This window comes from Heliangelus exortis, chromosome 1, assembly GCF_036169615.1.
Source record: "Heliangelus exortis chromosome 1, bHelExo1.hap1, whole genome shotgun sequence".
Lineage (NCBI taxonomy): Eukaryota > Metazoa > Chordata > Aves > Apodiformes > Trochilidae > Heliangelus > Heliangelus exortis.
This window is the reverse complement of record NC_092422.1, coordinates 180,813,451-180,837,530: the sequence shown is the minus strand read 5'-3', so window position 1 is coordinate 180,837,530 and position 24,080 is coordinate 180,813,451. Positions and strand designations below refer to the sequence as shown.

General features: G+C 37.1%; 1 protein-coding gene across 2 annotated transcripts in view; it reads left to right on the top strand.

Moving 5' to 3' along the window:
* The first annotated feature begins 393 nt into the window (after positions 1-393).
* The window catches only part of TAFA5 (TAFA chemokine like family member 5), a 402,285-nt gene continuing 378,598 nt past the window's right edge, over positions 394-24,080 (top strand). For both annotated transcript variants that reach the window (XR_011723949.1, XM_071733832.1), the window contains exon 1: positions 394-1,424. Coding sequence is in view for 1 of the 2 variants with exons in the window: in XM_071733832.1 (XP_071589933.1) it covers positions 1,313-1,424 (112 nt within the window). In the remaining variant the exon portion in view is untranslated. The remainder of the gene's footprint in view (positions 1,425-24,080) is intronic.

Below are 24,080 nucleotides of genomic sequence, written 5' to 3'. Positions count from 1 at the left end.
CCGGGAGCCGGGGCTGCCTCTACCCCTGCAGAACCACAGGGCTTGGCCCCCGCCCCCGGCCAGTCTGGGAGCAGTTGCAGCGGGGAGACTGCCCCTTCTCCCTCCCCACCGCCAAGGGTTAAGCCCTCCGCTCGCAGTGTCGCACCGGGGGAGGCAAGCGAAAGATCGGGGTGAGTAGCCGGGGGCGGGCTGCCTCGGGGGCGATGAGAGCCCGGGGGCGGGAGCGGCCTCCGGAGGGAACGCGCAGGTGGCGCGGCGCCGAGGGAAGGACCACTCCGCGAGCTCTTCACCTGTGGGCGTGACCGCCCTCCCCCCTCCTCCTCTTTCTCCTCCTCCTCCTTCTTTTTACTCGAAGGGCCGGTACTGCTTTACCGGCAGAACCTAAGAACCGAGCTAGCGGCATCTGAACGGGAGGAGACCTTCCGCCGCCGACTCTCTTTGCAAAGTGTCCCGCCCTCCGCCGATCCCGTCGCCTTTCGCGCCTCCTGCCCCGTCGAGCCCGCAGGACCGGCTGGGAGGGGGGATCAGGCTGGACTCGCCGGGGGGGACGGGGCGCCTCTCCGCCCGGCGGGCCGGGCTGTCCCTTTCCGCCGCCCTGTCCAGCCGTTGGCGGGCACCGCCGCCCTCCGCTCCTCCGCGGGAGCTGGGCTCAGGCGCGGATCGCCCTCGCCCCGCAGAGCTGCCAGGCGGAGCCCTCCCCCGCGGGCAGGCGGCGGCGGCCGCCGGGGTGCCCTCGCCTCTCCGTGCCCGCTGCCCCCTCGGCCATGCTACCCTGGGCCGGGAGGCGGCGGCGGCCTGAGCGGGGGTCGCCCTAGAAGCGGCGGGCGGGCGGGGGAGGCTTCCCCGCGCTAGTACCGCCTCGGCCCGGGCCCCAGCGTGCTGAGAGCTGCCTCCCGTGCGAGGGTGGAGGCAGGGAAAAAGGACAACCAGAGAAACAACTTCTGCAAATTTAAAAAGGAACAACAACAACAAATAAAATCAAGAGGCTTGTTCGTGGGACGTCTCTAAAGCTCAGCAGCACGCCAGGCATCCGAGTCCCAGTAAACCCCACCACGCGAGCAAATCTCACCACATCAACAGGAGAAAAGCTGTCTGTGGCCACTGTGCCCAACACCTGCATGCTTTAGAGTTGCCTTGGCTTTGTGGCTTAGAGATGGTTCCTGCAACAGGACTGTGTTGCTGCTGACAAACAGCGGGGTCTTTGGAAGATGCTTTCCTTGAGGATTACACCTGGAGAACGGCCATCAGTCAAGGGGAGTGCTGGCTGGTGAAACTGTCTGACTTTCCTCCCCACACTGGGGAAGTGGCTTCAATGGCTCCATCTCCCAGGAGAAGCAGTAGGAAAGATGCCAACGCCTTGCCAAGCATGTCCTCAACTTTCTGGGCTATCATGATCCTGGCCAGTCTCCTAATCGCTTACTGCAGTAAGTACACATTTGTCCTGGTGCTTTTGCTGGGCGTAAATCCTGAGGCAAAGCTTCTGGCAAAGGCCAAGCTCTGAAGCTGGCAGGCATAGGTATTGTAGTTTTGGATCTGCTATCTTGACGCTTCTGCCCAGATCGCCCTATGGTAAAGCAGGTAGACTGACACTTTAACACTGCTGATACTCGGGAACAGATGTCTTTAGGTTGTAGATGTGGCATTTCCAGTCCAAACAGAAACATCCGTTGGAGCATAGGAACAAAACTTTTCCATTGTAGTAGCAGTGATCCACTATTCAATGTTTATTGTCAGATGCTACCAGCTCTCTCCCAGATTTTTCCTTTCATGTAGTTGTTTTCCTATCCCCATTCACCTTCCACGAACAGGAGCAATTTTGCTTATGTTCATTGTTTTAGGAAGCACATACTGAGTCAAGTGACAGATGTCAACATCACCGGGATTATACGTGATTATCTGACTGTGAAATTGCATTGGAACAGCCCAGTACTTCCTTAGCATTTCCTCAGCAGTTCAGTAAGCCTGTGCTATCAGTTTTAGAGTTGTATCACAGGCTATTGGTATAGTTCTGTGTATTCCTTTTCAGGCTTGACAGATTGTCCATTAATCACACTGAGTTGCAGATAAGGTAACTGTAAGAATCATGTGCCTGCTTTTTAAACTTTTAAAGGTCTTTATTTTTATCATGTCAGGGGTTTTTTTCTGCTCTTGCCAAGAGCAATTTTAAAGAATTTATGTAATATAAATTCATGTAAAGCCCATACTTCTGGGGAATGCAAGTTAGTCTGTAATACCAGAGCGGGAATCTTTCAAACAGAATAGAAAAGGCAGTTTCAATGCAATAATAAAAATATATGTCATTTATCAGGAGAGACCTGCACAACTTTGTCAAAATGAATCTACACTGTATTTTCCCAATCTGAGCTATATGTGGTCTGCAATTTACCCATAGTGTATATTCCTTTCATTAGCAATAGCATAAAAGACTTTGCACTCGGCTTGTCTTGTTGAACTGTAATAGGTGTAGGTAGGCTATGATCAATAGGAAATGGATGCTGGTTTTCAGGAGCATGCCTGCTGCATTTCTTAACCTTCTATTCCATTCCCTCCAACCATATTATAGTCTCCATTTTTCAAAGTTGGTTTTTGTTTTTTTGTTTTTTTTCAAGACAAGATTGTAATTGACTAAGAGAACCTTTAAATCACTTTTTTGCATGCTCTGGGGACTCTGTACTGACAACAGTGAGAGGCTTAGTCTAAAAAGAAAAACATTTTGTAATTATTTTTTGTAATTTAGCACATCTCAAAAATCAAAATTACACGTTTCAAAAATATCATGTCAAACAGACCACACTTTTAAATAATTTAATCATTAAACTACTACCATCTTCAAAGTGCTAATACAGAAGATACACTAAGCAACACACTTAAATTTAAAACAGTTTCTCTGCATACTGGGAGGTAAGTACTCAGTAAGTGGACGAATAGTGCAAGTGTAAATGAAATTCAGCTGGATAATAGTAATAAATATTTAATGAAGTTTGTGCTAGAAATATCTGGAGGGACCCAGCCTTTTCTGTTTTCAAGATTCAAGTTCTGATTTCAAGATTCAAGTTCTGTGCAGATGTCTTCTACCAGCATAGTCTCAAAAAGAGTTAACTGTAAACTCTGGAACCCTTGAAATTATTTATATTCAACAGTGAGATGTGTGGCAGTGTTCTGTTCTAAGTGAAGTTGTTGATTGGAATTTTTATATATTACTTTTTATTTTTTGCACTGTTTACTGATGCTGAACAATGCAAATGTTAGCTGATAATATGAAGGCAGTTTTCAGTGTGCTTAAATGACCAGTTTCTTATTGGTTTGCTCATCCAGTGTAAATGGTGTTCCTCAAATATGTAGTATGCTCTTCATTCCATATAATGCTGAAAAGCACCATGCAGTTTAAAATATGCAGTGTCAAAACACTCCAGCGTTTATGTAATGTTTCACTGATTTGACAACTGCAATTCCAAATGTTCATGAAGCATCATAAACATTTTCTCTTAGCAGTAGTATCTGAAAAATTGCAAGAAATTTCTTTGCTCAATGAAAAGGCTGAAGATCAAAAATCAAGGAAAAAAAATGTGGAGCTATTTCTAGGTAAAGTAGCACTGCAAATTTTATGAATCCTTTCAAAATCATGTAGTGTTTACTCAGCTTTTTTTATCTGATGCCTTATTTTTTGAAGAAAAGCATTAGTGTGGGGGGGGGGGGAGGGGAGATGGTATCAATTTTGTTTTAAGAATAACAGTCTTGCCATATTTCTTAGGAAGCATTTGCTAATATAAGATGTTCTGTATTTTTCCATACATCTTATACTCAGGTACATTGCAGTACACCAAATTAAATCTCTGGTATCAAGCAGACTTCTAGAAAGAAACAATACCAATGAATACATTACTAATTACAGGAACTTTGCATCTAATTATCTTTCACTATCATTTTTTAATTATATTTACATAATTTAGCATCATGTAAATATATTTACATCAAACCCTGCAGCTCAAAAAACAAAACAAAAAAAAAACCCAAAAAACCCTTTTTCATATATCTATTTTTTATCACTATAAATAAAACTTTTGTCTACTTTGCTTATTTTCATTTTAATCTGTTGGTCTGACAAAACTTATTCCTGACTCAGTTACATGAATGTTTCTTCCCCTTCCCCTAGTTACTGTGTGAATCTCTTGTTTCTAGGAATGTCTTTGTTGTGCAATCATTATCCCTATTACTGGGAGCAACCAGGAAATGCCAAATTCTCAGTTCCAATTGACAAATAAGCATATTTATAAAGTGTGTTCTGGGTGTGTATCTACAGTCCATTAGACTTTCATTTATACTTTAATTTCTGAAGCCAAATTATAGTGTTTTTGACACGATAAAGTGAAAAATTGGTAAGTTTTTCTTTCTTAAATGTTTAGATTATACTTAGGGATAGTGGCTCCATCCTATGGTGGAAGAGAAACCTGCATCAAATCAATTAGATTAGTTGCTATAGTGATAAATATAATGTAATGTTCCCTTCCTGAAAGAAAACAGTCTGATTTGATGGGCTCAGAACAGGAGAAGGCAAAAATGAAGTAGTTGAAATAGGTTGTTTATGGTCTTTGGTGTGACCACCAAGGAGTTAGTTTAATTAATAGAAAGCATCAGTAAATGTAAAAACAGATCAGAAGGCCTGGTAGAGAGTGACCGCCTTTAATAGAAATTCAGGATCAGAGAACTTGTGGCATTTTTGGATCCCAGATATGCATTCAGCATACTTGCTTAGTGAGCAGTAGTAGACCAGAGAGAATTACCTCCAGGGAATTCTTTAGCTTACTGTTTTTGTGTTGTGAAAGTACATCAAATTATTTTTTTTCTCCATCTGTGAATGAGATTTGGATTTTTCCATGTTAGAACGTTTGGTAAAATTAAGAAAATTTCTTGTGCTATCACAACTTCATCACAATTTCCTGCATGAGAAGTCTTAGCAACATGGTTTTGATTCAGAATTGTTTCTTAATGCTTTTATTCAGTGGGATGAGGTTCTTTCTATATGTAAATGGTGACTCTTTAAACAGCATATGATGCAGTTTTAGCAAAGTTATGGCTATTACAAGCTTCTTACTTATTTTCTACTTATTTTTTACTCCTTTGTAAGCATAGGAATAGAACATTAGACTTCTGTGGTACAGGTTTTGCTGTTCTGTTAAGACAATACTTGTGAGGGCAAGCAAATGGGTTTTTTGAAAGGAACTACCAAAACTGAATGGTACTTGGAAAGTTCACCTCCTTGTTTTAAGTACTGTGTATGGAAGGGAGAAATATGAAGCCCTACTATTTGAGACTGCCAGTAGCTATTTGAGCTACCATGAGCTGCAACTGTCTCCTGGACACCTCTCCAATAGGAGTTATACCATCATACATAGGCTATTGAGGATAATGATAAATGGTCACTGCTGATTTATGTTGGATGAAAACAAGTCACCTCTGAATGAAGGCTGACAGCTCCTGTATAAATCAGATTACTTTCTCTGTTTTTTTTGAAATGAAAAAGGCAGATTTTAAAAATCTGTCTAAACTGATCTGTAATTTTGTTATGTTTTCCACTGTGCCTGTATTTTTTCCCAAGCTCTTCAGGCAGAATGCATGTGACATATAGAGCAGCTGTCATTACTGAGACTTTTTTTCAGTCTAATTTGTGTATAGAAATAAGAAATAATGAGTTTATGATATTAAATAAGAAAAGCAAGAGATGATTTTTTTTCAATCTTTATATAACATCCTAGCTGCTCCTTTTTTTAAAGAGGCTCATTTTTTGAATTTAAACCAGTGATCTGAGCATAATGTTCTGTACAACATACTACCTGTCAATGTGAGTACCAAACTGACATTGAGGTTGTCTCACCAGTTATGTTGTAGTCTGTCCAAATGATGTATTACATAGAAGTTGTTGGCCTCAACATAAGAAATGTCTTCTTAGTGCTTTTCATGTTGAATTCAACCCTTTAAGGCTAAATAAGTGCTGTTTATCATTTCTCAAACATATTTGAACTATAACTCTTAGTTCCATTGCAAGTATAACCACTCATAAAGACTGATGTAATGAGAAACAGGTAGGGAAAAAAATAATATTGTCAGTTAAATATGTGGCAGAGGAATCCCATGTCTTTTGGCAAGGTTGATAGGAGAGACACTGAGACCTCTTTGTTATGTTGTTTTTTCTGTGTTTATGCAATGTACTGAATTGTATATACTTTACACTATGGAAACAGTATTTGGAGCATAAACACTCCCATTGCTCTGGATAAGTGTGTAAACATGGTCTAGGTTGTGTATCTTTAAAGAAGCCTCATTAATATTTTTTTTCTTAGTGACTCCACTGAAGTAGTAGTAGTAACTGCTTCACTGAGATTACCCCTATGAGTGGGTATTTTCCTACTGCTTTTCTGTGCTAGAAGCTGGGGGTATAAAATCTCTTGGTCTGTAGATGTAATTTAGTGCTTTCTTGATGAGTGCTCTAACCATAAAGCATTGTGGTTAGAACATTCACTAAGATTGTTGGAGCACTTGCCATTATGTGAAAAAAAATCCATATTGACAGCTAGTCCAGCATTTGGCATTCCAAATAATGTTTATTAGAGATATGCCTTGAATGTTATCAATAACTCAAAAATATAGTTGGATACTGAACTATGTATGGAAGTGTCAAATACGTAGGTAAATCAAGACAGCATGGCTTAATCACAGGTTTCCTGGTTTGCCTATTATTTGTTGCTAAATTCAAACCAGAATGTTTGTATCCTTAGGCTCATATTTGAACCAGGTGTGTTAGTCTGCTGTTGGGCAGGGGATGTGTTTATTTTTTTTTCTTCTCTGTTTAAAAGGAAGTTACACTGCTTTTTGCACAGATGGCTGGCAAAATGGCTTATTTGAGATCTTTTGGAAAGTCATCTATTCATGGATATGCTTTTACATTAGTCCTGCAAACAGAAAAATGTTATCTCATGACTATTTGAAACTCAATGAACTGTACTGAGAGTAATTTTCCCAATATTTCTGGTGTGAAGTTTTACTTCAAAGATTTTGCACGTGTTTTTTAAGAAATGGACTTTGGCTACAGTAGAGAAATCACAAATATAATGGTAGAGAGTTTTGCATACGTGCGATGATCTGTTGATCTTATAAAGCTTTGTGGCCTGTGACTTATTTCAGTCTCTGGATGGACTGCTTTTTTGGACATCTTTCTTCAAATGCTTGATTGGTCTCAGATAACAGAAAAGTATTTTGTCTCTCTCTGGGGTGAGGAGCATAACTGATTGTTTTTCAAAGAAGTCTCTCTACAACAGCTTCTTTTTGGTTCCTGAAGAACAGCTAGTTCCTCAGGAGCATCCTTGGTTTGTATCTCCTGGCACTTCTTTTAAATGCCTGGGGCAAGGTACCCTGATAAAGAACTTGCTTCTCTAGAAGAGAATGCTACTTACTTTGTCAAACGATATGCTCCTGTTGGATAATGCATGAATTGTATCCAGAGAGACCTGTAGCTACTGTTTTCTTGTGGTCTCAGTTCCCTTCAAGGCTTTAGGCTGATATGACTTATTTTTTAGTTTTGATACTCTCTTCCTCATTCTCTTGCAGCTTGAGTTTTTAATTGATCCTTGTCTTTAAGAGCTCTCCACAGCTGTCATCTCCTGCTCTTCCAACAGGAGAGTGTTTTAACAGGGCAGGATCTTAATCTTTTTAGGATCCTGCAAAAAAAGGATCCTTTTTAGGAACCTGGCAAAAAAATAAAGCTTCCTTCTTTCTTGGCCTGTGACTGAATGTAGCAATTTGAGCTTTGACCCCAGTGTTCATTTTGCTGTTCTGGAGGTCCAGAACTAGGACTGTCTCTGGTTGTTTTGTGTGGAGGTTAATTCCAGAACATTGTTAACAGATGTGCTCTATTTGTCTTCTGTGTAACAAAAACTGAATAAAAGCCTAGAGCAGAATGCCTTGTTTCCAATTTCCATTTCAAACTGCAAGTTATGTTGGTTGGATTCCTGATTTTTCATCTGTTGTACAGAAGAATTGTAGTGACCATTGGTAATCCAGCATTGTGGTAGAACCTGCTGGTTCTGTTAGCTGACAGAGCTGTATCTTTCTGAGAGAAAGGTCCTTAATCTTGTATAAAAAAGAATTTACTGTGTATGAAAAAGAAATTTTGGGTTCTGAAGTCTATCAAGGGAATTCTTACTGTGTTCTATCTAATCACAGTGTAATTTACGGTGGCTTTTACCTTTGCTTATAGCATTTGTATTTTTATTTTCACTTTATTGTCTTAGGACTCTGCTGTTGACAAACGTGTTCTGAGATGATACTCTGACAATATAAGACACTGGTAACCCCAAATGTTTGTGTCACTTTTGATACATTCAGATGTCAGTATAGCTTTTTGCAGAATATATATTTTTTCCATTTGCAGAACTTCTTAACTTCTAGGATAGAGGTGGGTTGAAGATAAGCTCTGGCACTTTTCGTTAAATCATTCAATCGCAAGCAGGAATGGCAAAATCCTGTGGGAACAGTGACTTCTGTCACTGCTTTTGGTAGATCCACATAAGGTCCACCAAAAAGATCAAAGATGATCCTATGAAAAAAGAAAAGAAAATTGAGTGATTAGGGTTGTTCAGCCTGAAGGAGAAGGTTCCAGGAAGAACTTGTTGCAGCCTTTCAAGGGGATATGTAAGAGATGGAGAGGGACTTTTTACCAAGGCCCGTAGAGACAGGACAAGGGGCAATGGTTTTAAACCAAAAAGATAAATATAAAGAATAATTTTTTTTTTATCAGTGGTGAGACACTTGAACAGATTGCCAATGCAAGGTGTGAATGCTCCATCGTTGAAACTGTTCGAGACCAGGTTGGACAGGGCCTTGAGCAGCCTCCTCTAGTGGAAGATGTCCCTGTTTGTGGCAGGGAGGTTGGATTAGATGACGTCTAAAATTCCCTTCCAAGCCAAACCATTCTATGACTTTCATTCTCTTGTTTTAAATTAAACTAAATATCAGTGTTTCAGATATTGTGGGGAGGTTACCTGTTAATGATAGCAGTCATTGGGTATACCAGTTTCTCAATTTTTGAACCGAAGTGGACTTTAGTTACACAGGATGATTGACTTGGTCAATATTTTTCCACTGAGGCCACAATTTGAGTCAGGTGATCTTTGACAACTTTCAGAGTGGGCTTTCACAGCCCCAGCAGGAGGGTTCTTGGGTATGTTTCCCAGACAACACCATTCCAGGTACAGTTGGGGAGTGCCTGATCACCCCGAGTCACTGTGCTTGCACTATGACTAGAAGGTACCCAATTATTTCACCTCCCTGCTTCAGTAGGCAGGGTCAGAAAGTGACAGATTTTCTCCTCCCACTGGACTTGTGATTGAAATAAGAATAATGTTGGCCCCACAGACCTTGTAGCTAAAGCAAGAACTGTGTTGGATTGTGTTGACATCACCTTGTGGCCCAGTAAGCATGGGGGTCTGCATCACCACAGCAACCTAAAAGGAATGTGACTTTTTCTATTGTTTTTTTCTACTGAACAAATCCTAATTGTATATATAGGCTTGAATAATAAAAATATTAAAAAAATATTTTTTTAATTGAATATAATATGCTGAGTTAAATCTTCAAGTTCATTTTACTGAAAAAATATCAGAAAGGTGATCCAGAGCTTTTTCAGTATACACTGTCAGTAGTGTTTTATTGAACATTCATTTTAAGATGAGAGTATGTGTGGGTGTATATGTGTGCTCAGTAAAAAACAGATCTATATTTAAAATAAAACTGATAGGCTTTAAAAATTATTCTTACTGAATGATTCTTAAAGATGGTAATTTCCCTTAAATTAGGTTTTAAGACAGTTGACCTAATATGTCTTTATATATCCAAATACCTGGAATAATGATTCCTTTAAGATATCACTTTAAAGAATTTTCACAGATGTTTTCCTTTTAACTACCAGCTTCAGCTAGAAAAAAAAAACCACCAAAACCCAATCATATGTCTTCTGGAACACAGATCCTATTGGGTTGAAAGAAGTGGCTGACAAATTGTTTCAATTCCATTTGAATAGGACTGGTCTTACTTTAGATTTCTGCAATAGAGTAGTTTCTGTGTACCATAATCTCTGCTCAAAGTCAATGGAAACAGATATTGTTTTAGTCAACTTAGTGAGACTGATTTTAGATACCTGATGTAGTTTGAGATCAATCATGCTGCAGAAGTGCTTGTCTTTGACTAAAAAGCAGATTAGACAATTTGTTAAGCTTTTAATATATTCAAACTGCCTTCTTGTGCTAGGTTTAGGTAGGAAAAAGTTTAAAGGTAAACAAAGTATACATGTATGAAAGAAGCTTCAGGGGCAAAGAGGACTAGAAAGGCTTGCCTTGAATGTAAGAGCAGATCTGAACTCCACTGAACATTGAAGTGCCCCCCCCCCTCAGCTCCTTCTGCTCTTTCTTTTCCCATCAACCAGAAAAATAAAAGCTATGTACAGAACACGTTTGTTATGTAGCTGTTTTTGGTAGGGTGTTGGACTTTGACCAGAGTGGTTCCTTCAATTCTACATTCCTCAGTGTAAGTAATATTTTTACAGTTGTTTTAATCTGGATAGATTTGTTGCCTTCTATACCTCATTCTTTATCAATATGTTTCTGTTCAAGGAATATATTGCTTCTTTTCACCTTTTTCCATGTTACATAAATTCATGTACATTTCATTTGTTGTTGAACAGCTGGCCAAATCTGGTTGCTCTGCCTTTATAAACAGAGTTTTATAGTCCTGTCTATAAATGTAATTCTTTATATTATAGTCTTTTTTACCACGCCTTACCCAAGAGACTTGTTACCAGTTTATGGTGTTGTTTGCGCTCTCTTTACCATATTGCAGATTTCTCTAAACTGCTGCTGTGAACTCTTAGGGTGATAACAAGTTGTATCAACTGCCACTTGTAATTATGATAAATGGATTTGAGGTATTTCAGATACAGTTCCAAGGAATTACTTTAAAAACAACTTAGAATACTTGAGCTTATGACATTTCAAAAGTAATTCATATGAAAGAGCTTAATGCTTATCTTTTTTCCATTTTGACATTTGACAGGAATATAGGTAAGCTGGTCTATTCTTTAGCACAAATATTACATTGGCTTCGTAAGAATGACATCGTATTGAGCTTATTTAATACCAAGAGCTGTTGCTTAATGTTTTCTCAGATAATTTATCTTTATGTAGAGGAAAGGGATGACCTTCAGAATCCTCAGTTTGACAGAATGAAAGTAATCTTTTTTTCTTTATATTAAATTTATTTTCGGTCTCCATCAAAGACCAAATTTGTAGAATTTAAGGAAATATTTTCTACATTACCTTATTGGAGCACATTGATAATATATTTCACTGCCTTTCTTTGCACACCTTGTAGTAACTAGTGTACATTTCCTTCCTGAGAGCTGCTTCTAGAATTTAGTGCTCTGTGTTGGCATAAAGTCCCAATATTAGTTTTCTATATTTTTCACATTTGCTTTCTTATTTTTCTTATGTAAGGTCAAGTGAATTTGCCCTGCTGTTTGTCTTGCCACTTTCTGAAGTGCTTTTCTGTTTCTCACTCTGACAAGTACAGCTTTGTGAAGCACGGTTTGCCAGTGACTCCTCAGACAAATTAACTTGATCTGTGTGTAGAGAGTTTTTCTCTCAACTGCTCGATCCACAGAGATTTGAGAACTGGGCTTAGTTGTTTTTTCTCAACATGCATCAGGTTCTCTGAGCCCAATTATAAACTTTGGGATATGACATACTGTAGGCTTACATGTAAATGCCTTATTAGAACTTGGTAAACTGGCAACACAGTAAATTTAGTACATGCAAAATTAATTCTTCTTTTGTAATTCTAAATGATTTTATAATTATTTTAAAGCAACAGATAGGACCATGCACAGAGGTTTAGAACTGAACTGTTGAGAAAAAATACTCTTCCAGTTAAAATAAACATTGCTGTGTTTGAACATTTTTAGTTGTTAAAATACTGTATAGTCCTGATATATATGACTTCAATATATCATGACAGGAGTGTGTAAATTTCAGATGATGTTAATATTACTCGAGTTGTGTATGTTTTTGATACAAAGAACATCTATATCTTGCCTTTCCACCTGTGAAACAGGAACCCTTCTCTTAAAAATGGGTTTCAGGAAGCTAGAAATTAAACCAGAGTAAGTTGGGTTTGGCTTCTGTTTGAAAGGGATCGTTACATAAAGGGTATGGAATGAAAATTTCAGATCTCTTCACGAAAGCCAAAGAGCAGCATTTCTAAATTTGCATTTGTCAGATTTCACGATCTTATTTTGCTTTCATCTTTATTCATCTGAGTGTATGTTTCTATAATGCACATATTTATTTTCAGGTTGAAGCACTGTAGCTGAACTTAACTTAAAAAAATGAAAAAAATGTGATTTTTTTCTCATTTTTCTAAATGTTTTTTTTTTTTGGTTTTTTTTCTTTTCTTCTTCTCTGAACAGCAGATATAGTGCCATGAGCTTGGTGGGGTTTGGTGTTTGGGTGTTTTTTTGGTTTTTTTTTTTTTTTGGTTTGGTTTCTTTTAATTGGAAGATAATATGGAAAACTCAGAAAGCAAAAAACCTAATGCATTTAAAGAAATAGTAATAAAATTTTAGATTTTATTTACTGAAATGTTGAAAATAATTGGAAGTTAATATCCAACTTTGATTTGCAGGCTTTGAAAGCACTTCTTTAAAAGTTAACAAAGTGCTTTTAAATCGGGTACAACAACGTGACAAACAAATGTCAGAGAAAATTCTGTTAGCAAAAAATGAAAGCTTGTAATTTCACAGAGAATCTTGTTTATGTGTTGTTTGATTTTCTTCTTACCACATCCTGGGATTGATTGATGTATAAACACAGAGATACACATTCCAGAAAACCACATGATACTCTGGATCATCCATTTTAGTTTTAATTTGCTGGAAAGAAATATAATTCTGTTTATTGAAGAGTAGTTTTATCAGTAAATAAATGCAATATTTTTTCTTCTTTGGGTCCTTCCTCTAGAATTATGTAAAAGCTCTCAAATACTTAAATATTGATAACAGCAGTTCTTCCTAAGATTGTAAAATAGTTTTGTTGGCTTATAGGGAATGAGATATGTCTCTGTCGTTCCAAATAATTTAAAGAAAGGTAAGAATTGGATTGAGTGCTTGCTTTTGGACAGTGGATTCTGTGTTGAGCCTTGTTGCCCTTTATTTTTTCCACAGGCACCTGAACACTTTCATGCTAGTCAGGAAGCCCCACTTGGGGAAAGTGAGAACTGCTTCTTGCTCTTCTCTGAATGCAAGAACTGCTATAGAGGAGGAATTAAAGCCTTTAACAAACTGTCAACATGTTCTTTCCCAGCACTGTTAGTGTTTTAGCTGAGAGACAAAAATCAAGATCTTATAGAATGTCTATTGATTAACTCACTCAGTTGTTGTGCATGTTAACACACATCTTGGCTGGCAGGTTCATCCACTGTTGCAGTGCTTAAGTCTATAAAATACAATAGTGTTAGCTATAAAAATGTATTTTCTTTCACATTTGAAGTAGCTGTTATTGGGACTAAAGCAGAAAGAATGTTGATTGATACATTTAAAACATATATATATTATTGTTTGAAAATGAACATGCTTATTTCCTGAGAACATGGATTTTGAGCAGGTTTAAACACCCAAGATGATGAATGATTTATTGTCTGTAAACAGTTTTAAAGATTCCTTTTAAACCAATTTCAGATGATGAAAGAAAATTAACAGTGAAAAAAGACTTTTTTTTTTTTCCTGAATTTGGCTTTAAGATGACTAATGTTGAAACAGCACATTGGAAATTTGCATGAATGTCTGAGCCAATAAAGCTAAGAAAGGGAGAAGAGATTCCACATGGGAAATTCATGGAAATGCTGTCAAAAGACCTACCAAACTCTTGATATTTATTCTGTTGAAAGTAAGCATACACCATTTTTGAAACCAACTATAATTCTGAAGCTAGTTTTGTGATATCACCTAAAATGTGCTCAAGTTTTCTGCTATAACATTTGAAAACATTTTATCTATATGTACGACATTCAGAAATACTGGAAATAAGTATCTCTTGTTCTTTCAACGTCTTTTTTTGAGAGTAATTCAGTCTGTACTGATTAGAATACACATATTCGCTGCAAAATGTTCATTTTATAGTAGATTTTCTTCTCCATTGCCTGTCTAGCTTCTATAAATATGAAAAAGCAGATTTCTGTAAGATTAATATCAATTTTCCATGAAGAATACTGATATTACACTAACAAAGTGTTTCAAAATATAAACGCGTTTTCTTCAATAATATTGAAGAAAGAGTGGTTGTGGCGTGTTTTTTTTTTGTTTTTTTTTCACAATAGGCATCATGCATCTGTTATTTTTGCCTTGATAAAAACCTTATTATCTCAAGGATCTAACTGTTTTTTAAAGACAAGGGAGCAAAAATCTATGAAACAAACTCTTGTGAGTGGCAAATTTCTCTGAGAGATAAATCAGGCAGGAGAAACGAGTCTTTCTGATACTTTAATATGAGGTACGGACTGATTTTGTCTTTCCATTTTGTGTGTAAAAGAAGCAAATAAGGGTAAATTAATCTGAACAAATTTGTTTTGTATTTTATTCCATTAATCTTGTGGGAGTTAGTATCACAGTGATCCTAACACTGTTGTAATTCTTATTTTTCTTATGCTTCATTGTAAAGAATCACGAACATTGTTGTTGTTGTGGAATGGTGATGCCATTAGAAGTTGGTTTCATAGACCAGTGTAGGCCTTTGAAAATTTAAACTGAGCTTTCTAGGCATTTTTACTGCTTAGTGGATGTTGCCTGTTGTCAAGCATGGGCTTTTCAATTTTCTCTTGTTTGGAGCTTCATTTCCATGTAAAATCACCTCTTCCTTCCACACAAGCAGTACACATGTGGAAATATGAGTGAATGCTCATGGTCACTAGGACCAACCTATGCCTGAAAAGCTGATAAATAACAGTAAGTCTTAGATGAAAGCCAGAGGAATTTTTTTGCTGCCAAAGCTGTCTGAGGCAACAATGAGGAAAAAAAGACATCTTTGAAACAATGACACAAACGTATTTGTACCTGGGAGTGATGGTAGAGAAAGGATGTTTTTTGATGCACTTCAGTGAAGCTTCCAGCATTATTTTTGGACTTCCTGGATTCAGTTCTTACCACCTCCTCTTTAAATGGGGGTTTTTTTGGTTTGGTTTTTTTTTTTTTTTTTTTTTGGTTTGGGGTTTTTGTTTGTTTTTTTTTTTTTTTACAGAATTGCCACTATTGAGAAAGACCTGAGATATCACATCCAATCATCAGCTGTTTTTACAGAGTTAATTATGTTCACACTTGGCACACTGTAGAGCTGAATTCTGAGTGGTACTTGCATTGTAGACCTAGGCCTTGTTAATGAGTCAATAAGAGTAGTATGATCTTTGTGAGAGCTTGAAGATTGCATAGAAAAGAAAAGCTCATATTAACCTGTGTTTGTGGTCTGAGAAAAATTACCCAGGTAGTTTCAGGCTATTACTGTTTGTCCTCTGCAGCTGTCTTTGGGACAAAAGTAGAAGTATTTGAAGGTCAGCTACACTAAAGCTGCCAAGTCTGTTAGAATTTATAGGTCTGTCGTCCTTTTCCCTATAATGTGGGGGTCATCTGGTGACCTGGTCTGAAGCCCAGTTGACAGGTTGTGCTAGGAGAGTTTTTTTACTACTTTACTGAACATTTTGCTTAGAAAAAAGTGGTCAGATTCTGGGCAGCAGCAGGGAACACATCGAGTGCTGTGCATCAAACTGTTGCATGATTTAGTACTTTTAACACTTGGTCAGCAGCTGTAATCAAAAGAGCACTCTTCTCTGAGCTAAATAATTGTCATCTACATTTCTATACATGCACAGTAAAACTCAAGATCAAGGTCTTGTAACTGCATTTACAAAAACCAATTACTTCACTTGTTACAAAATACTGTGTCAGATTCTATACAGGAAAATCATGGATTTGACCCCTCTCCAAAAGAACAGTGTACATATTAGAAATGGTAGAAAAGCTATCAATATTTTCTTGCACTTGATTGACATGGAGACAGAAAGAATAAGGTAAACTTAATCTTCACTGAATCCTAGTTCATCTTTTGTAACTCTAGAATGTAAATTTCTGCTAAGAAAAATTATGGCAGAAAGCATAATAATTTGAGATCTCTTGTTTCATTGATCAGATTGTTACAACTTGCAATAAGAGAAGGACAGAAAGGGACTAAGTGATTTCTGTTTATACTTTAGGGCTCCCCTTTTCAACAAGGGAGCTATTGAGTAGTGTTTGAGTAGCTGGAGAGTATATTCTAAAGGGGAATTGTGTATTCTTGGCTGCTGATCCTGGTGAGCAGGGCAACAGTTGATATTTGTAATTAATTTTCACATTGATAATGATTTAAATAATTGTGAATCTTAATCTATTGTATTTCAGTGCTTTGCTGGTAATTTTCTAACAGTCTTCTGGCAACAGCAATTATTGCCAAAGCACAAGACATTTAAAAATAAAAATTACATGATTTTTTTAAACAGCTACTTCTCCTGCTTTCCAGATAGTTGAGTTAGGAGTGCAGCTGTTTCCTACCAAATGAAAAGCATTAATCATTTTATTTTACATATAAAATCAGCTGTTTAAGTAATCTCTACATGTAGAATTTGTTGTTTGGCTGGTTTCACTGTTTCAGAGCAAATGATTTGACCATGGTATTATTGGACGCTATTGGATATTTTCAGATTTTGTATTGTGGACAAGGGTGTAACTAATATCAGAGAATACTTTGTATCTAATGCTTCAAGACACAAATATATTTAGGATTCACACATCTCATTTAGCCTGCACTTTAAAATCCTACTGATTTTTTGAAATATATGAAAAAGTGTAACATCAGTGGACCATATTGAAGACTTAAGGGTGTAAGCTCTAGTTAAATGAAGTAGAATATCACGTTTGTTAATTATCACCATGAACTTATACAATAAAATGAGAGCTCATCTCTCATTGTCCAGGAATAGAGATCTTTGGCATATTGGTTAGTTGCAGACTAGCTACTGGGACTGTGTAAAAGATGTGTGACCCAAGGTAGAAAACTGTGAAATAATAATGTTGCTATAGACAATATTTTTGAGACTTCAACAGCTATGTATAATTCCCTTTTTTCAGAAACACATACTAAAGTACATGAAAAAAGTGGTTGAATGTTTGGAGGGATGAAATGTCCACTGCAGAAATGAAGTTGAAAAATACTTGGCTTGTTTAGTCAAGCAACAACAGAGAGATATAATAAGGTTCAACAGAAAAGAAACAGGAAAAAAAACAAGGACAGTGTTTTAGCTCAGGATTAAGTGTATGTGGCATTTAATTGATTTAGAAAAAAATATTTTAATACGTAGGGGTCTGAGATAGCAACAGACCTGAATGTCATGACTTGAAGAGGTCTCTTTCAGTCTTTGGTTTGTCTAAGGTATATTGCTGTTCTTAATGTTAGGCATCTGTGAGATGGTAATATCTAGCTGTTAACTTCCTTGTTTCCTTTTTTCTGTGTGGCCTATTTTTTTTTTTCCTTTCCAACATGATATCAAACTACTCACTTTAAGCTATTATGTGCTAAAGTTGTACAGCACCTCATCAGCACTGTAGCCTTGAAGATTCCTCTGACATTGTGTTTCACAGACTGTGGGTTGTGTTCCCTGTAGACAAGGCAGTGAGGGAGAAGGTTTATGAATAAGTTACTTTTAGGGCACATACTGTTTGTGTTTGACAAGGGGTAGAAGGCCAAAAGGCTGCCATTTCCTTGAAGCAGAAGACTAATGCTCTAATAGGTTCTAAACCACTGCCAGTACTAAGTGCCAGTGATTCATTGTTGTGGAATCTTAGAGAGGTTTGGAGAATGTTGGAGAATATTCCTGAATATTCTCGAAGAGAGAGGAGGTACGACCCCTTTACTATGCCCAACCCCATGTTTGGGAGGCCAATTAGATCGGCCCATACTCCGGTGCTACCTGCACCAGGGATTCGCTGTGCTACAGGTAAACACACCGGGTGTCCAATAAAAAGTTATGTTGGTGGCTGGGGTGTGGTCACGGAAGCACTATATAAGCAAAAGTTGCTGCGCAATAAACCAGAAGTTCGTTTATCAACCATATTGGTTGCACGCATTTTCTTTGCCGCTCCCGCAATTCATGGTGTAGGTGATCATATACAATGGAATAGCTTGCCAGCAGCAATTATGAAATGTTTTTAGACCTGCATATTTTTTTTTAACTTGGTAAAAATTAGAGCATTCTACAGTATCCAGATAAAAATATAATCTCTGGTTCTCAGTCTCTTCAAGTCACCATGACTGAATTCCTGCCACACTGAAAGCCAGATCATAGTGTCTATATATATATATATATACACACAATATATATAAATATATATATATTATATATGATATATATTATATATACTATATATTTTTTTTTCTTTTTTTTTTTTTTCTTTTTTCCCTCTCTTCCTCTTTTGGTGAAATTGGCTTTTAGACAGGTAGCTGGCATGAGAGTGTGTAGGAATATGTGGCTGAGAAAGGACCGAGGTTACCCTTTCTGATAAAAGTTTGTACTAACATTGTGGAATTGACTGTGGATTACTGTTGTGTATCCTGATATCTCTTACATGTTTATTAGCTCCTTTGGACTGGTTGATAAGGCTTTTTAAGTTCAAGTTTTTAGCTTAAGCTGGAATCTATTCTAGTCATTAGTGCTGTATGTCCAGTGTAAATGTACTTATCCTTAGGACTTCCCAAGATGAGTCTTGTGACAGATCCCTGTTTTTTTGGGGCAATATTTGTTCCATTCATAAAACACATTCATGTACCCAAAGTTGCCTGGTACAGTTAATTCATCATTTTATGGGTTACAGATCTATTTAGTTCAGGTCTTTATTTGTACTTAGACATTGGAATGAATTTATGTAGTTATATCAACATGTCATTCAGCCCAATAATCACAGCAGTATCTGTAAATGGATACCTGGGGGAAGCTAAGGACAGCACAAGGTTATATGACACTTGTCCCTAAAACTGTCCTGTTCCCCACTGGTTTTCTGCTCAGGGAGCCCTTGATTGGATGAGGTCTCGAGGCAGTTAGTAAACCACAAATGATTTCCATTAACTCCATCTAATATGGGTGTTGAAAAATCGAGTTATTTTTTGCCTGTTGTTCATGGGGTCATCAGACACAACTGTAACTGGTGTAATTTAGAACTGGAGTATTATGACACAAATTGTATCCAGCTGCAATGGAAAACAAAGTGTAACAATTGTAAAAACAGGTGTTTGCCTAAAGATGTATTTTTTTTTCAGTATGGATGATATGGTCTATTAATTCATGATCATCATGTAACACTTGTTACCATATACATAGTTGAAATTTGGAGTTGGGAATGGGAACACATAATATTTCTTTTCTAATCCTTCTGCTTCTATTCTGAAACACATTCAGGGAAAACTTTGTTACAACATTCTTTTTATTGTTGTTGGTGGTTTTTTTGGTTTTTGTTTTGTGTTTTGTATTTTTGTGGTTTTGATTCTTTTGTGGTTTTGTTTTTTTGTGGTTTTGTTTTTTTGTGGCTTTGATTTTTTGCGGTTTGTTTTTTTTTTTTTTTTGTGTGTGTATTTTTGTGCTTTTTGGTGTGGTTTTTTTTTGTTTTGTTTTTTGCTGTTTAGGGGGGTTGTTTTTTTATGTGTTGTTTTGTTTTGTTTTTTTCCCAATAATGGTTTTAAAGATGAGCAACACATAGTAGTTTTTTGTTGGGATCTTAAACCATAATTAGGTCCTGCTGAAAGACAGCTAGAGTGGAGTTATGAACTTCCTTCAGGTATTTAAATGAATAATGATCACTCTGTATTTCCCTTGCTTAGTTGATCAAAGCAGTGGATTTCAGAAGTCTCACTGGGCAAGTCTTTCCTTGCTGAAATGAGGATCAAGATTGACTTTATTATTTTGACTCCTGGATCAACATGAGTTTTATAAACTGTGGTTTATTTGCTTTTAACAGGCACTTCTGTAAAATCTTGTATTTTTAATGTCATCATATCATCTCAACTCTTTTAAACAATTTTAAAATTAAAATTCTGCCTGAAACTTTAAGTTAAAGGAGCACTTTAGATTGTGTCTAAATTCTTTCACTGAGTAAGCAGATTTGAATCAATTTTGAGGTGATAACTCTGAGCTAACATCTGCCAAGCACTGGCAGTAACGTAATACTTATGCAAAAGCTTATTACATTGACCTCATAGTCAATGAGTTTAAGAGAAACATCCTTGGTGAAAAATCACATCAGAAATGTTCTTTCTGATTGGCTTAACAATACTGTTACTATTAACTTTATAGTATGCTACCTAAGGAATAATTAAACCAGATGGTGTGTTAAACCCAACTGAAAGAATTAAGACATTTTTACTTTTAAGTTGATCAAAATTAGGTAAAACAACATATGTTTATGTGCATCACGATTCCTTTAACTACATATTAACTGTTTTCCTTAATATTCTTCCTGGTGATCTGAGAGCAATGCCTCTTGAAGAAAAAAAACCAAAAAAACCAAACCAAAAAAACAAAGAAACAAAAAATTCCTCTTTGAATTCCTCCTTTCTGACTGTCTGGTCACTCATACCCTGTTTTACTTTCTTTTTGATGTAATTTAAATAAACAGGTTGCTTACCGCAGCATTCTCAAGTCAGGTGAAATAGAAATGCAGACTATTTTGGGCCACATTCAAATTGTACAAATTAGGGCAGGTACATCCAAAAAAGGATTTGGAGATTGCCTCTATAGAAGCACAGCTTGCACAAATAAGCAAATTACATTCTATGCAACAGATGTTGAGAAAGGAATTGCAAATACTCTAGTTCCTGTTATATTAGTCCTGACTTGCCACCATTTCTCTTTAGCAGTGCCATGCAGGGCTAATAATACAGAGTTGCACACCACACCGCATACATTATAACTAAAGTCTCTCTGCTGCTCATGAACCAGAGCTGTTTTACTTAACTCCCTAAAGCATAAAGCACTATTATAATTACCCTTGTCAGACCAATAACTCTTTTCAAAAACTGACAGTATTTCCCTCCTGAACATTGTCTGGTGAATGGAATGCAGCTCATGGAAATATGGAGTCCCGTTGCCTGAACTAATGTAAAAGTAAATGAGTGTAGAAACACCCAAATGAGATTGATGATCATAAAGCATTATGGAATAATATTTTATCTTCACATCTGTTCCTTACCCAGGTGCTGTTAAAAGCATTGCAAAAGATTCATAAACTAAAGTTAACTGTATCTTGGCTTTGTGAGGGATTCTGAATAATGGGCTGTCATTACATTGATGATTTTATGTGCTTCTGTCTTCCTAGTAAATTACTCCTTAGTCACAACTACCTGTTCAATCCAGTAGCAGAATGCAGAGTTAATGGTGAGTATCTCTTCTTGTGATTGGGTGAGTCTTACTGAGGACTTTTTTTGCTGGGAGAGCTTCACATGGCTTAAGTGAGAGAGAAAAATGATCTTTGTCTGTTACCTATGATTGCGTATTATTTCCCTTAGCCCAAATTTCTTCTAGTTATTATGAATTCCATAGCATTGTAATGAGTTGTCAACCAGTCTAATAATGTTAATATTATAAAGTACAGAGGACTAATGTAAACAGAAAAGACCCTTGATTCCTTGCTTGTGTCTAAATGCAGGAACAATGTGGTAAAACATCAATATACTTCACAGGTTTAGCAATTTCCTATGAATATTCTGAGCAGGACATTTATATCAGTGTTTATATCAAGGCATTTACATCAGCAAAGTTTGCAAGTAAATAGCGTATTACCCAACAAGTGTGTTGGTATTGGTACACAACAAAGAATTTTATTTTTTTTATTTTGTGTTCATTTATGTGGAGGATTAATAGCACCAGCTAAAGCTAAGGCTGACACAATTAATGTTTCAATTTGATCCTGTATAGATGCTGGCATCTTTTTATTCTGCTTTGAACACTTTTATTATGTTCTGTGCCTTCAAAGGACTTCAGCCATGTATGACACAAGTCTCTGTTAGAGAATCAGAATCACAGAATGATTCATCTTGGCTTTTTTTGGACTCTCTCTACTATGTCCATGCCTGACTACTGAGGAGTCCAGAACTGAATACAGTACTGCAGCTGTGGGCTCACCAGACTTAGTAGAGGGGATCTTCTCCCTCTATATGCTGGCAACAATTCTCCTAATGCAGCCCAGGATGCCCTAAATGCTTACCAGAACTCATGGGTTATTTTCTGCCAATCTGCTTTCCATCTGATCCATATGCAGCATATACTGGCACACTTCTTGTAGAACTTTCTGAAGTTCCTACCAGGTGATTTCTCCAGGCTATTTTGTTCCCTCTGGGTGGCAGCAGGATCCTCTGGCATATCAACCGCTCCTCCAAGTTTAGTGTGATTTGCAGTCTTGCTGAGGCAGCACTCTGCCCCATCATCCAGATTATTAATGAAGATGTTGAACAGGACTGGAAACACTACTGAAGCCTGGGGTACACTGCTAGTTACTGGCTTCCAGCTAGGCCTAGTGACACAGATCATGACTCTCTAAGCCTGACCATTCAAGTATTTTTCGGTCTACCACACTGTTTGCTCATCCACCCCACACTTCAACTGTGACAATCTTTAGGGAGACAGTGTTAAAAGCCTTACAGAATTTATAGAAGACAATGTCCATTGCTGTCCCTTTGTCTACCAAACCAGCAATTTTTGGTTAGAAAAGAGACTTGTTCTCTTCCTCAAACATGGATTAAGCTAGTTTAGAACAGGGTTAAACAAGACTTGAAGGTGAAACTTTACAAGAGAAGGATGCAGAGTAAGCTATAAAAGGAAAGCAGACACTGCCAAATTCTGCCTGCCTAGAAAGCAGTTCAAAATAGCATCAAGAAGAAATGTTCTGTTAATGTAATTTGAAGAAATTTATGGATTTAGCCTACATAGAGATTCACAGGACTTGTAGGCATTATATAGAAAATCTTTGCCCAAGTCCCCATTAAATTTGGCAATGGCTACTACTTTGAAAAAGCTGAAGATAATGTGTTGTAAAGTCCTATGAAGTGTAGCAATTCTTAGGGAATCTTTTACTCAAATGCTTTCCTTTGCAGGTGGTGTCCTAAAGCACAAGTTTTTCCTACAGGTGTCTCTAGCCATGTCATAGGATAATTTATCTCTAATGAGTTTTTAAACCAGTGTGGTAAAGAAATGCAAAAGTTGCAAAGGAGCTACGTGGAATAAAAACTGATCGCACAAAAATGAGATTATACCAAAGTTCAAAGTTTGTAATTCTGATTATTTGCCTAAAATCCATCATCCAGTTTTTCAAAGGTGCCCTGTAAATGTTACTGGGGATAAAACTAACTAAAGCCCTCAAAAATTTGCTAAAACAATATTCAAATTACTTCATAAATACATATAACACTGCAATAATTCTACATGAATATGGTTGTTTATTAAATTCCACTAGACCTTTTCAGAAAAATTTGACCTTGTTGTACTAGTCAGCAAAAAATCTCCCTTTCTTTCTCTAGTTATCAGCAAAAACCAGTGGGTCTGTATTGCTAACATGTGTTGCTTCTGTGATCTAGGAAAGTGTTCAACAGTCTGAAAGGAACAAGAGTATATTCCAAAAAATTTTTCAAAATCTCACGCTGAAATAGATACTTTCCTTTTTTTCCAGCTAGTTTTTCTTCCTTCCCTTAACCTTTTAGTTTCTTTTATAATTTCTGTTCAGTTACTTAGTCTTCCTACTTGATATTCTCTGTAAAGGAGTGAGGGTAAAACACTCTTATGAAAGACACAGCACAACATTATGTATAGTGTTAATCACTGCATGATTCTGCCCTTTTATTCTGCCTCAAGGTAGTTCAATGTAAACCAATAAAGTGTAAACTGTTTTTATTACAAACTCAACAATTAAGTCAATACTGATT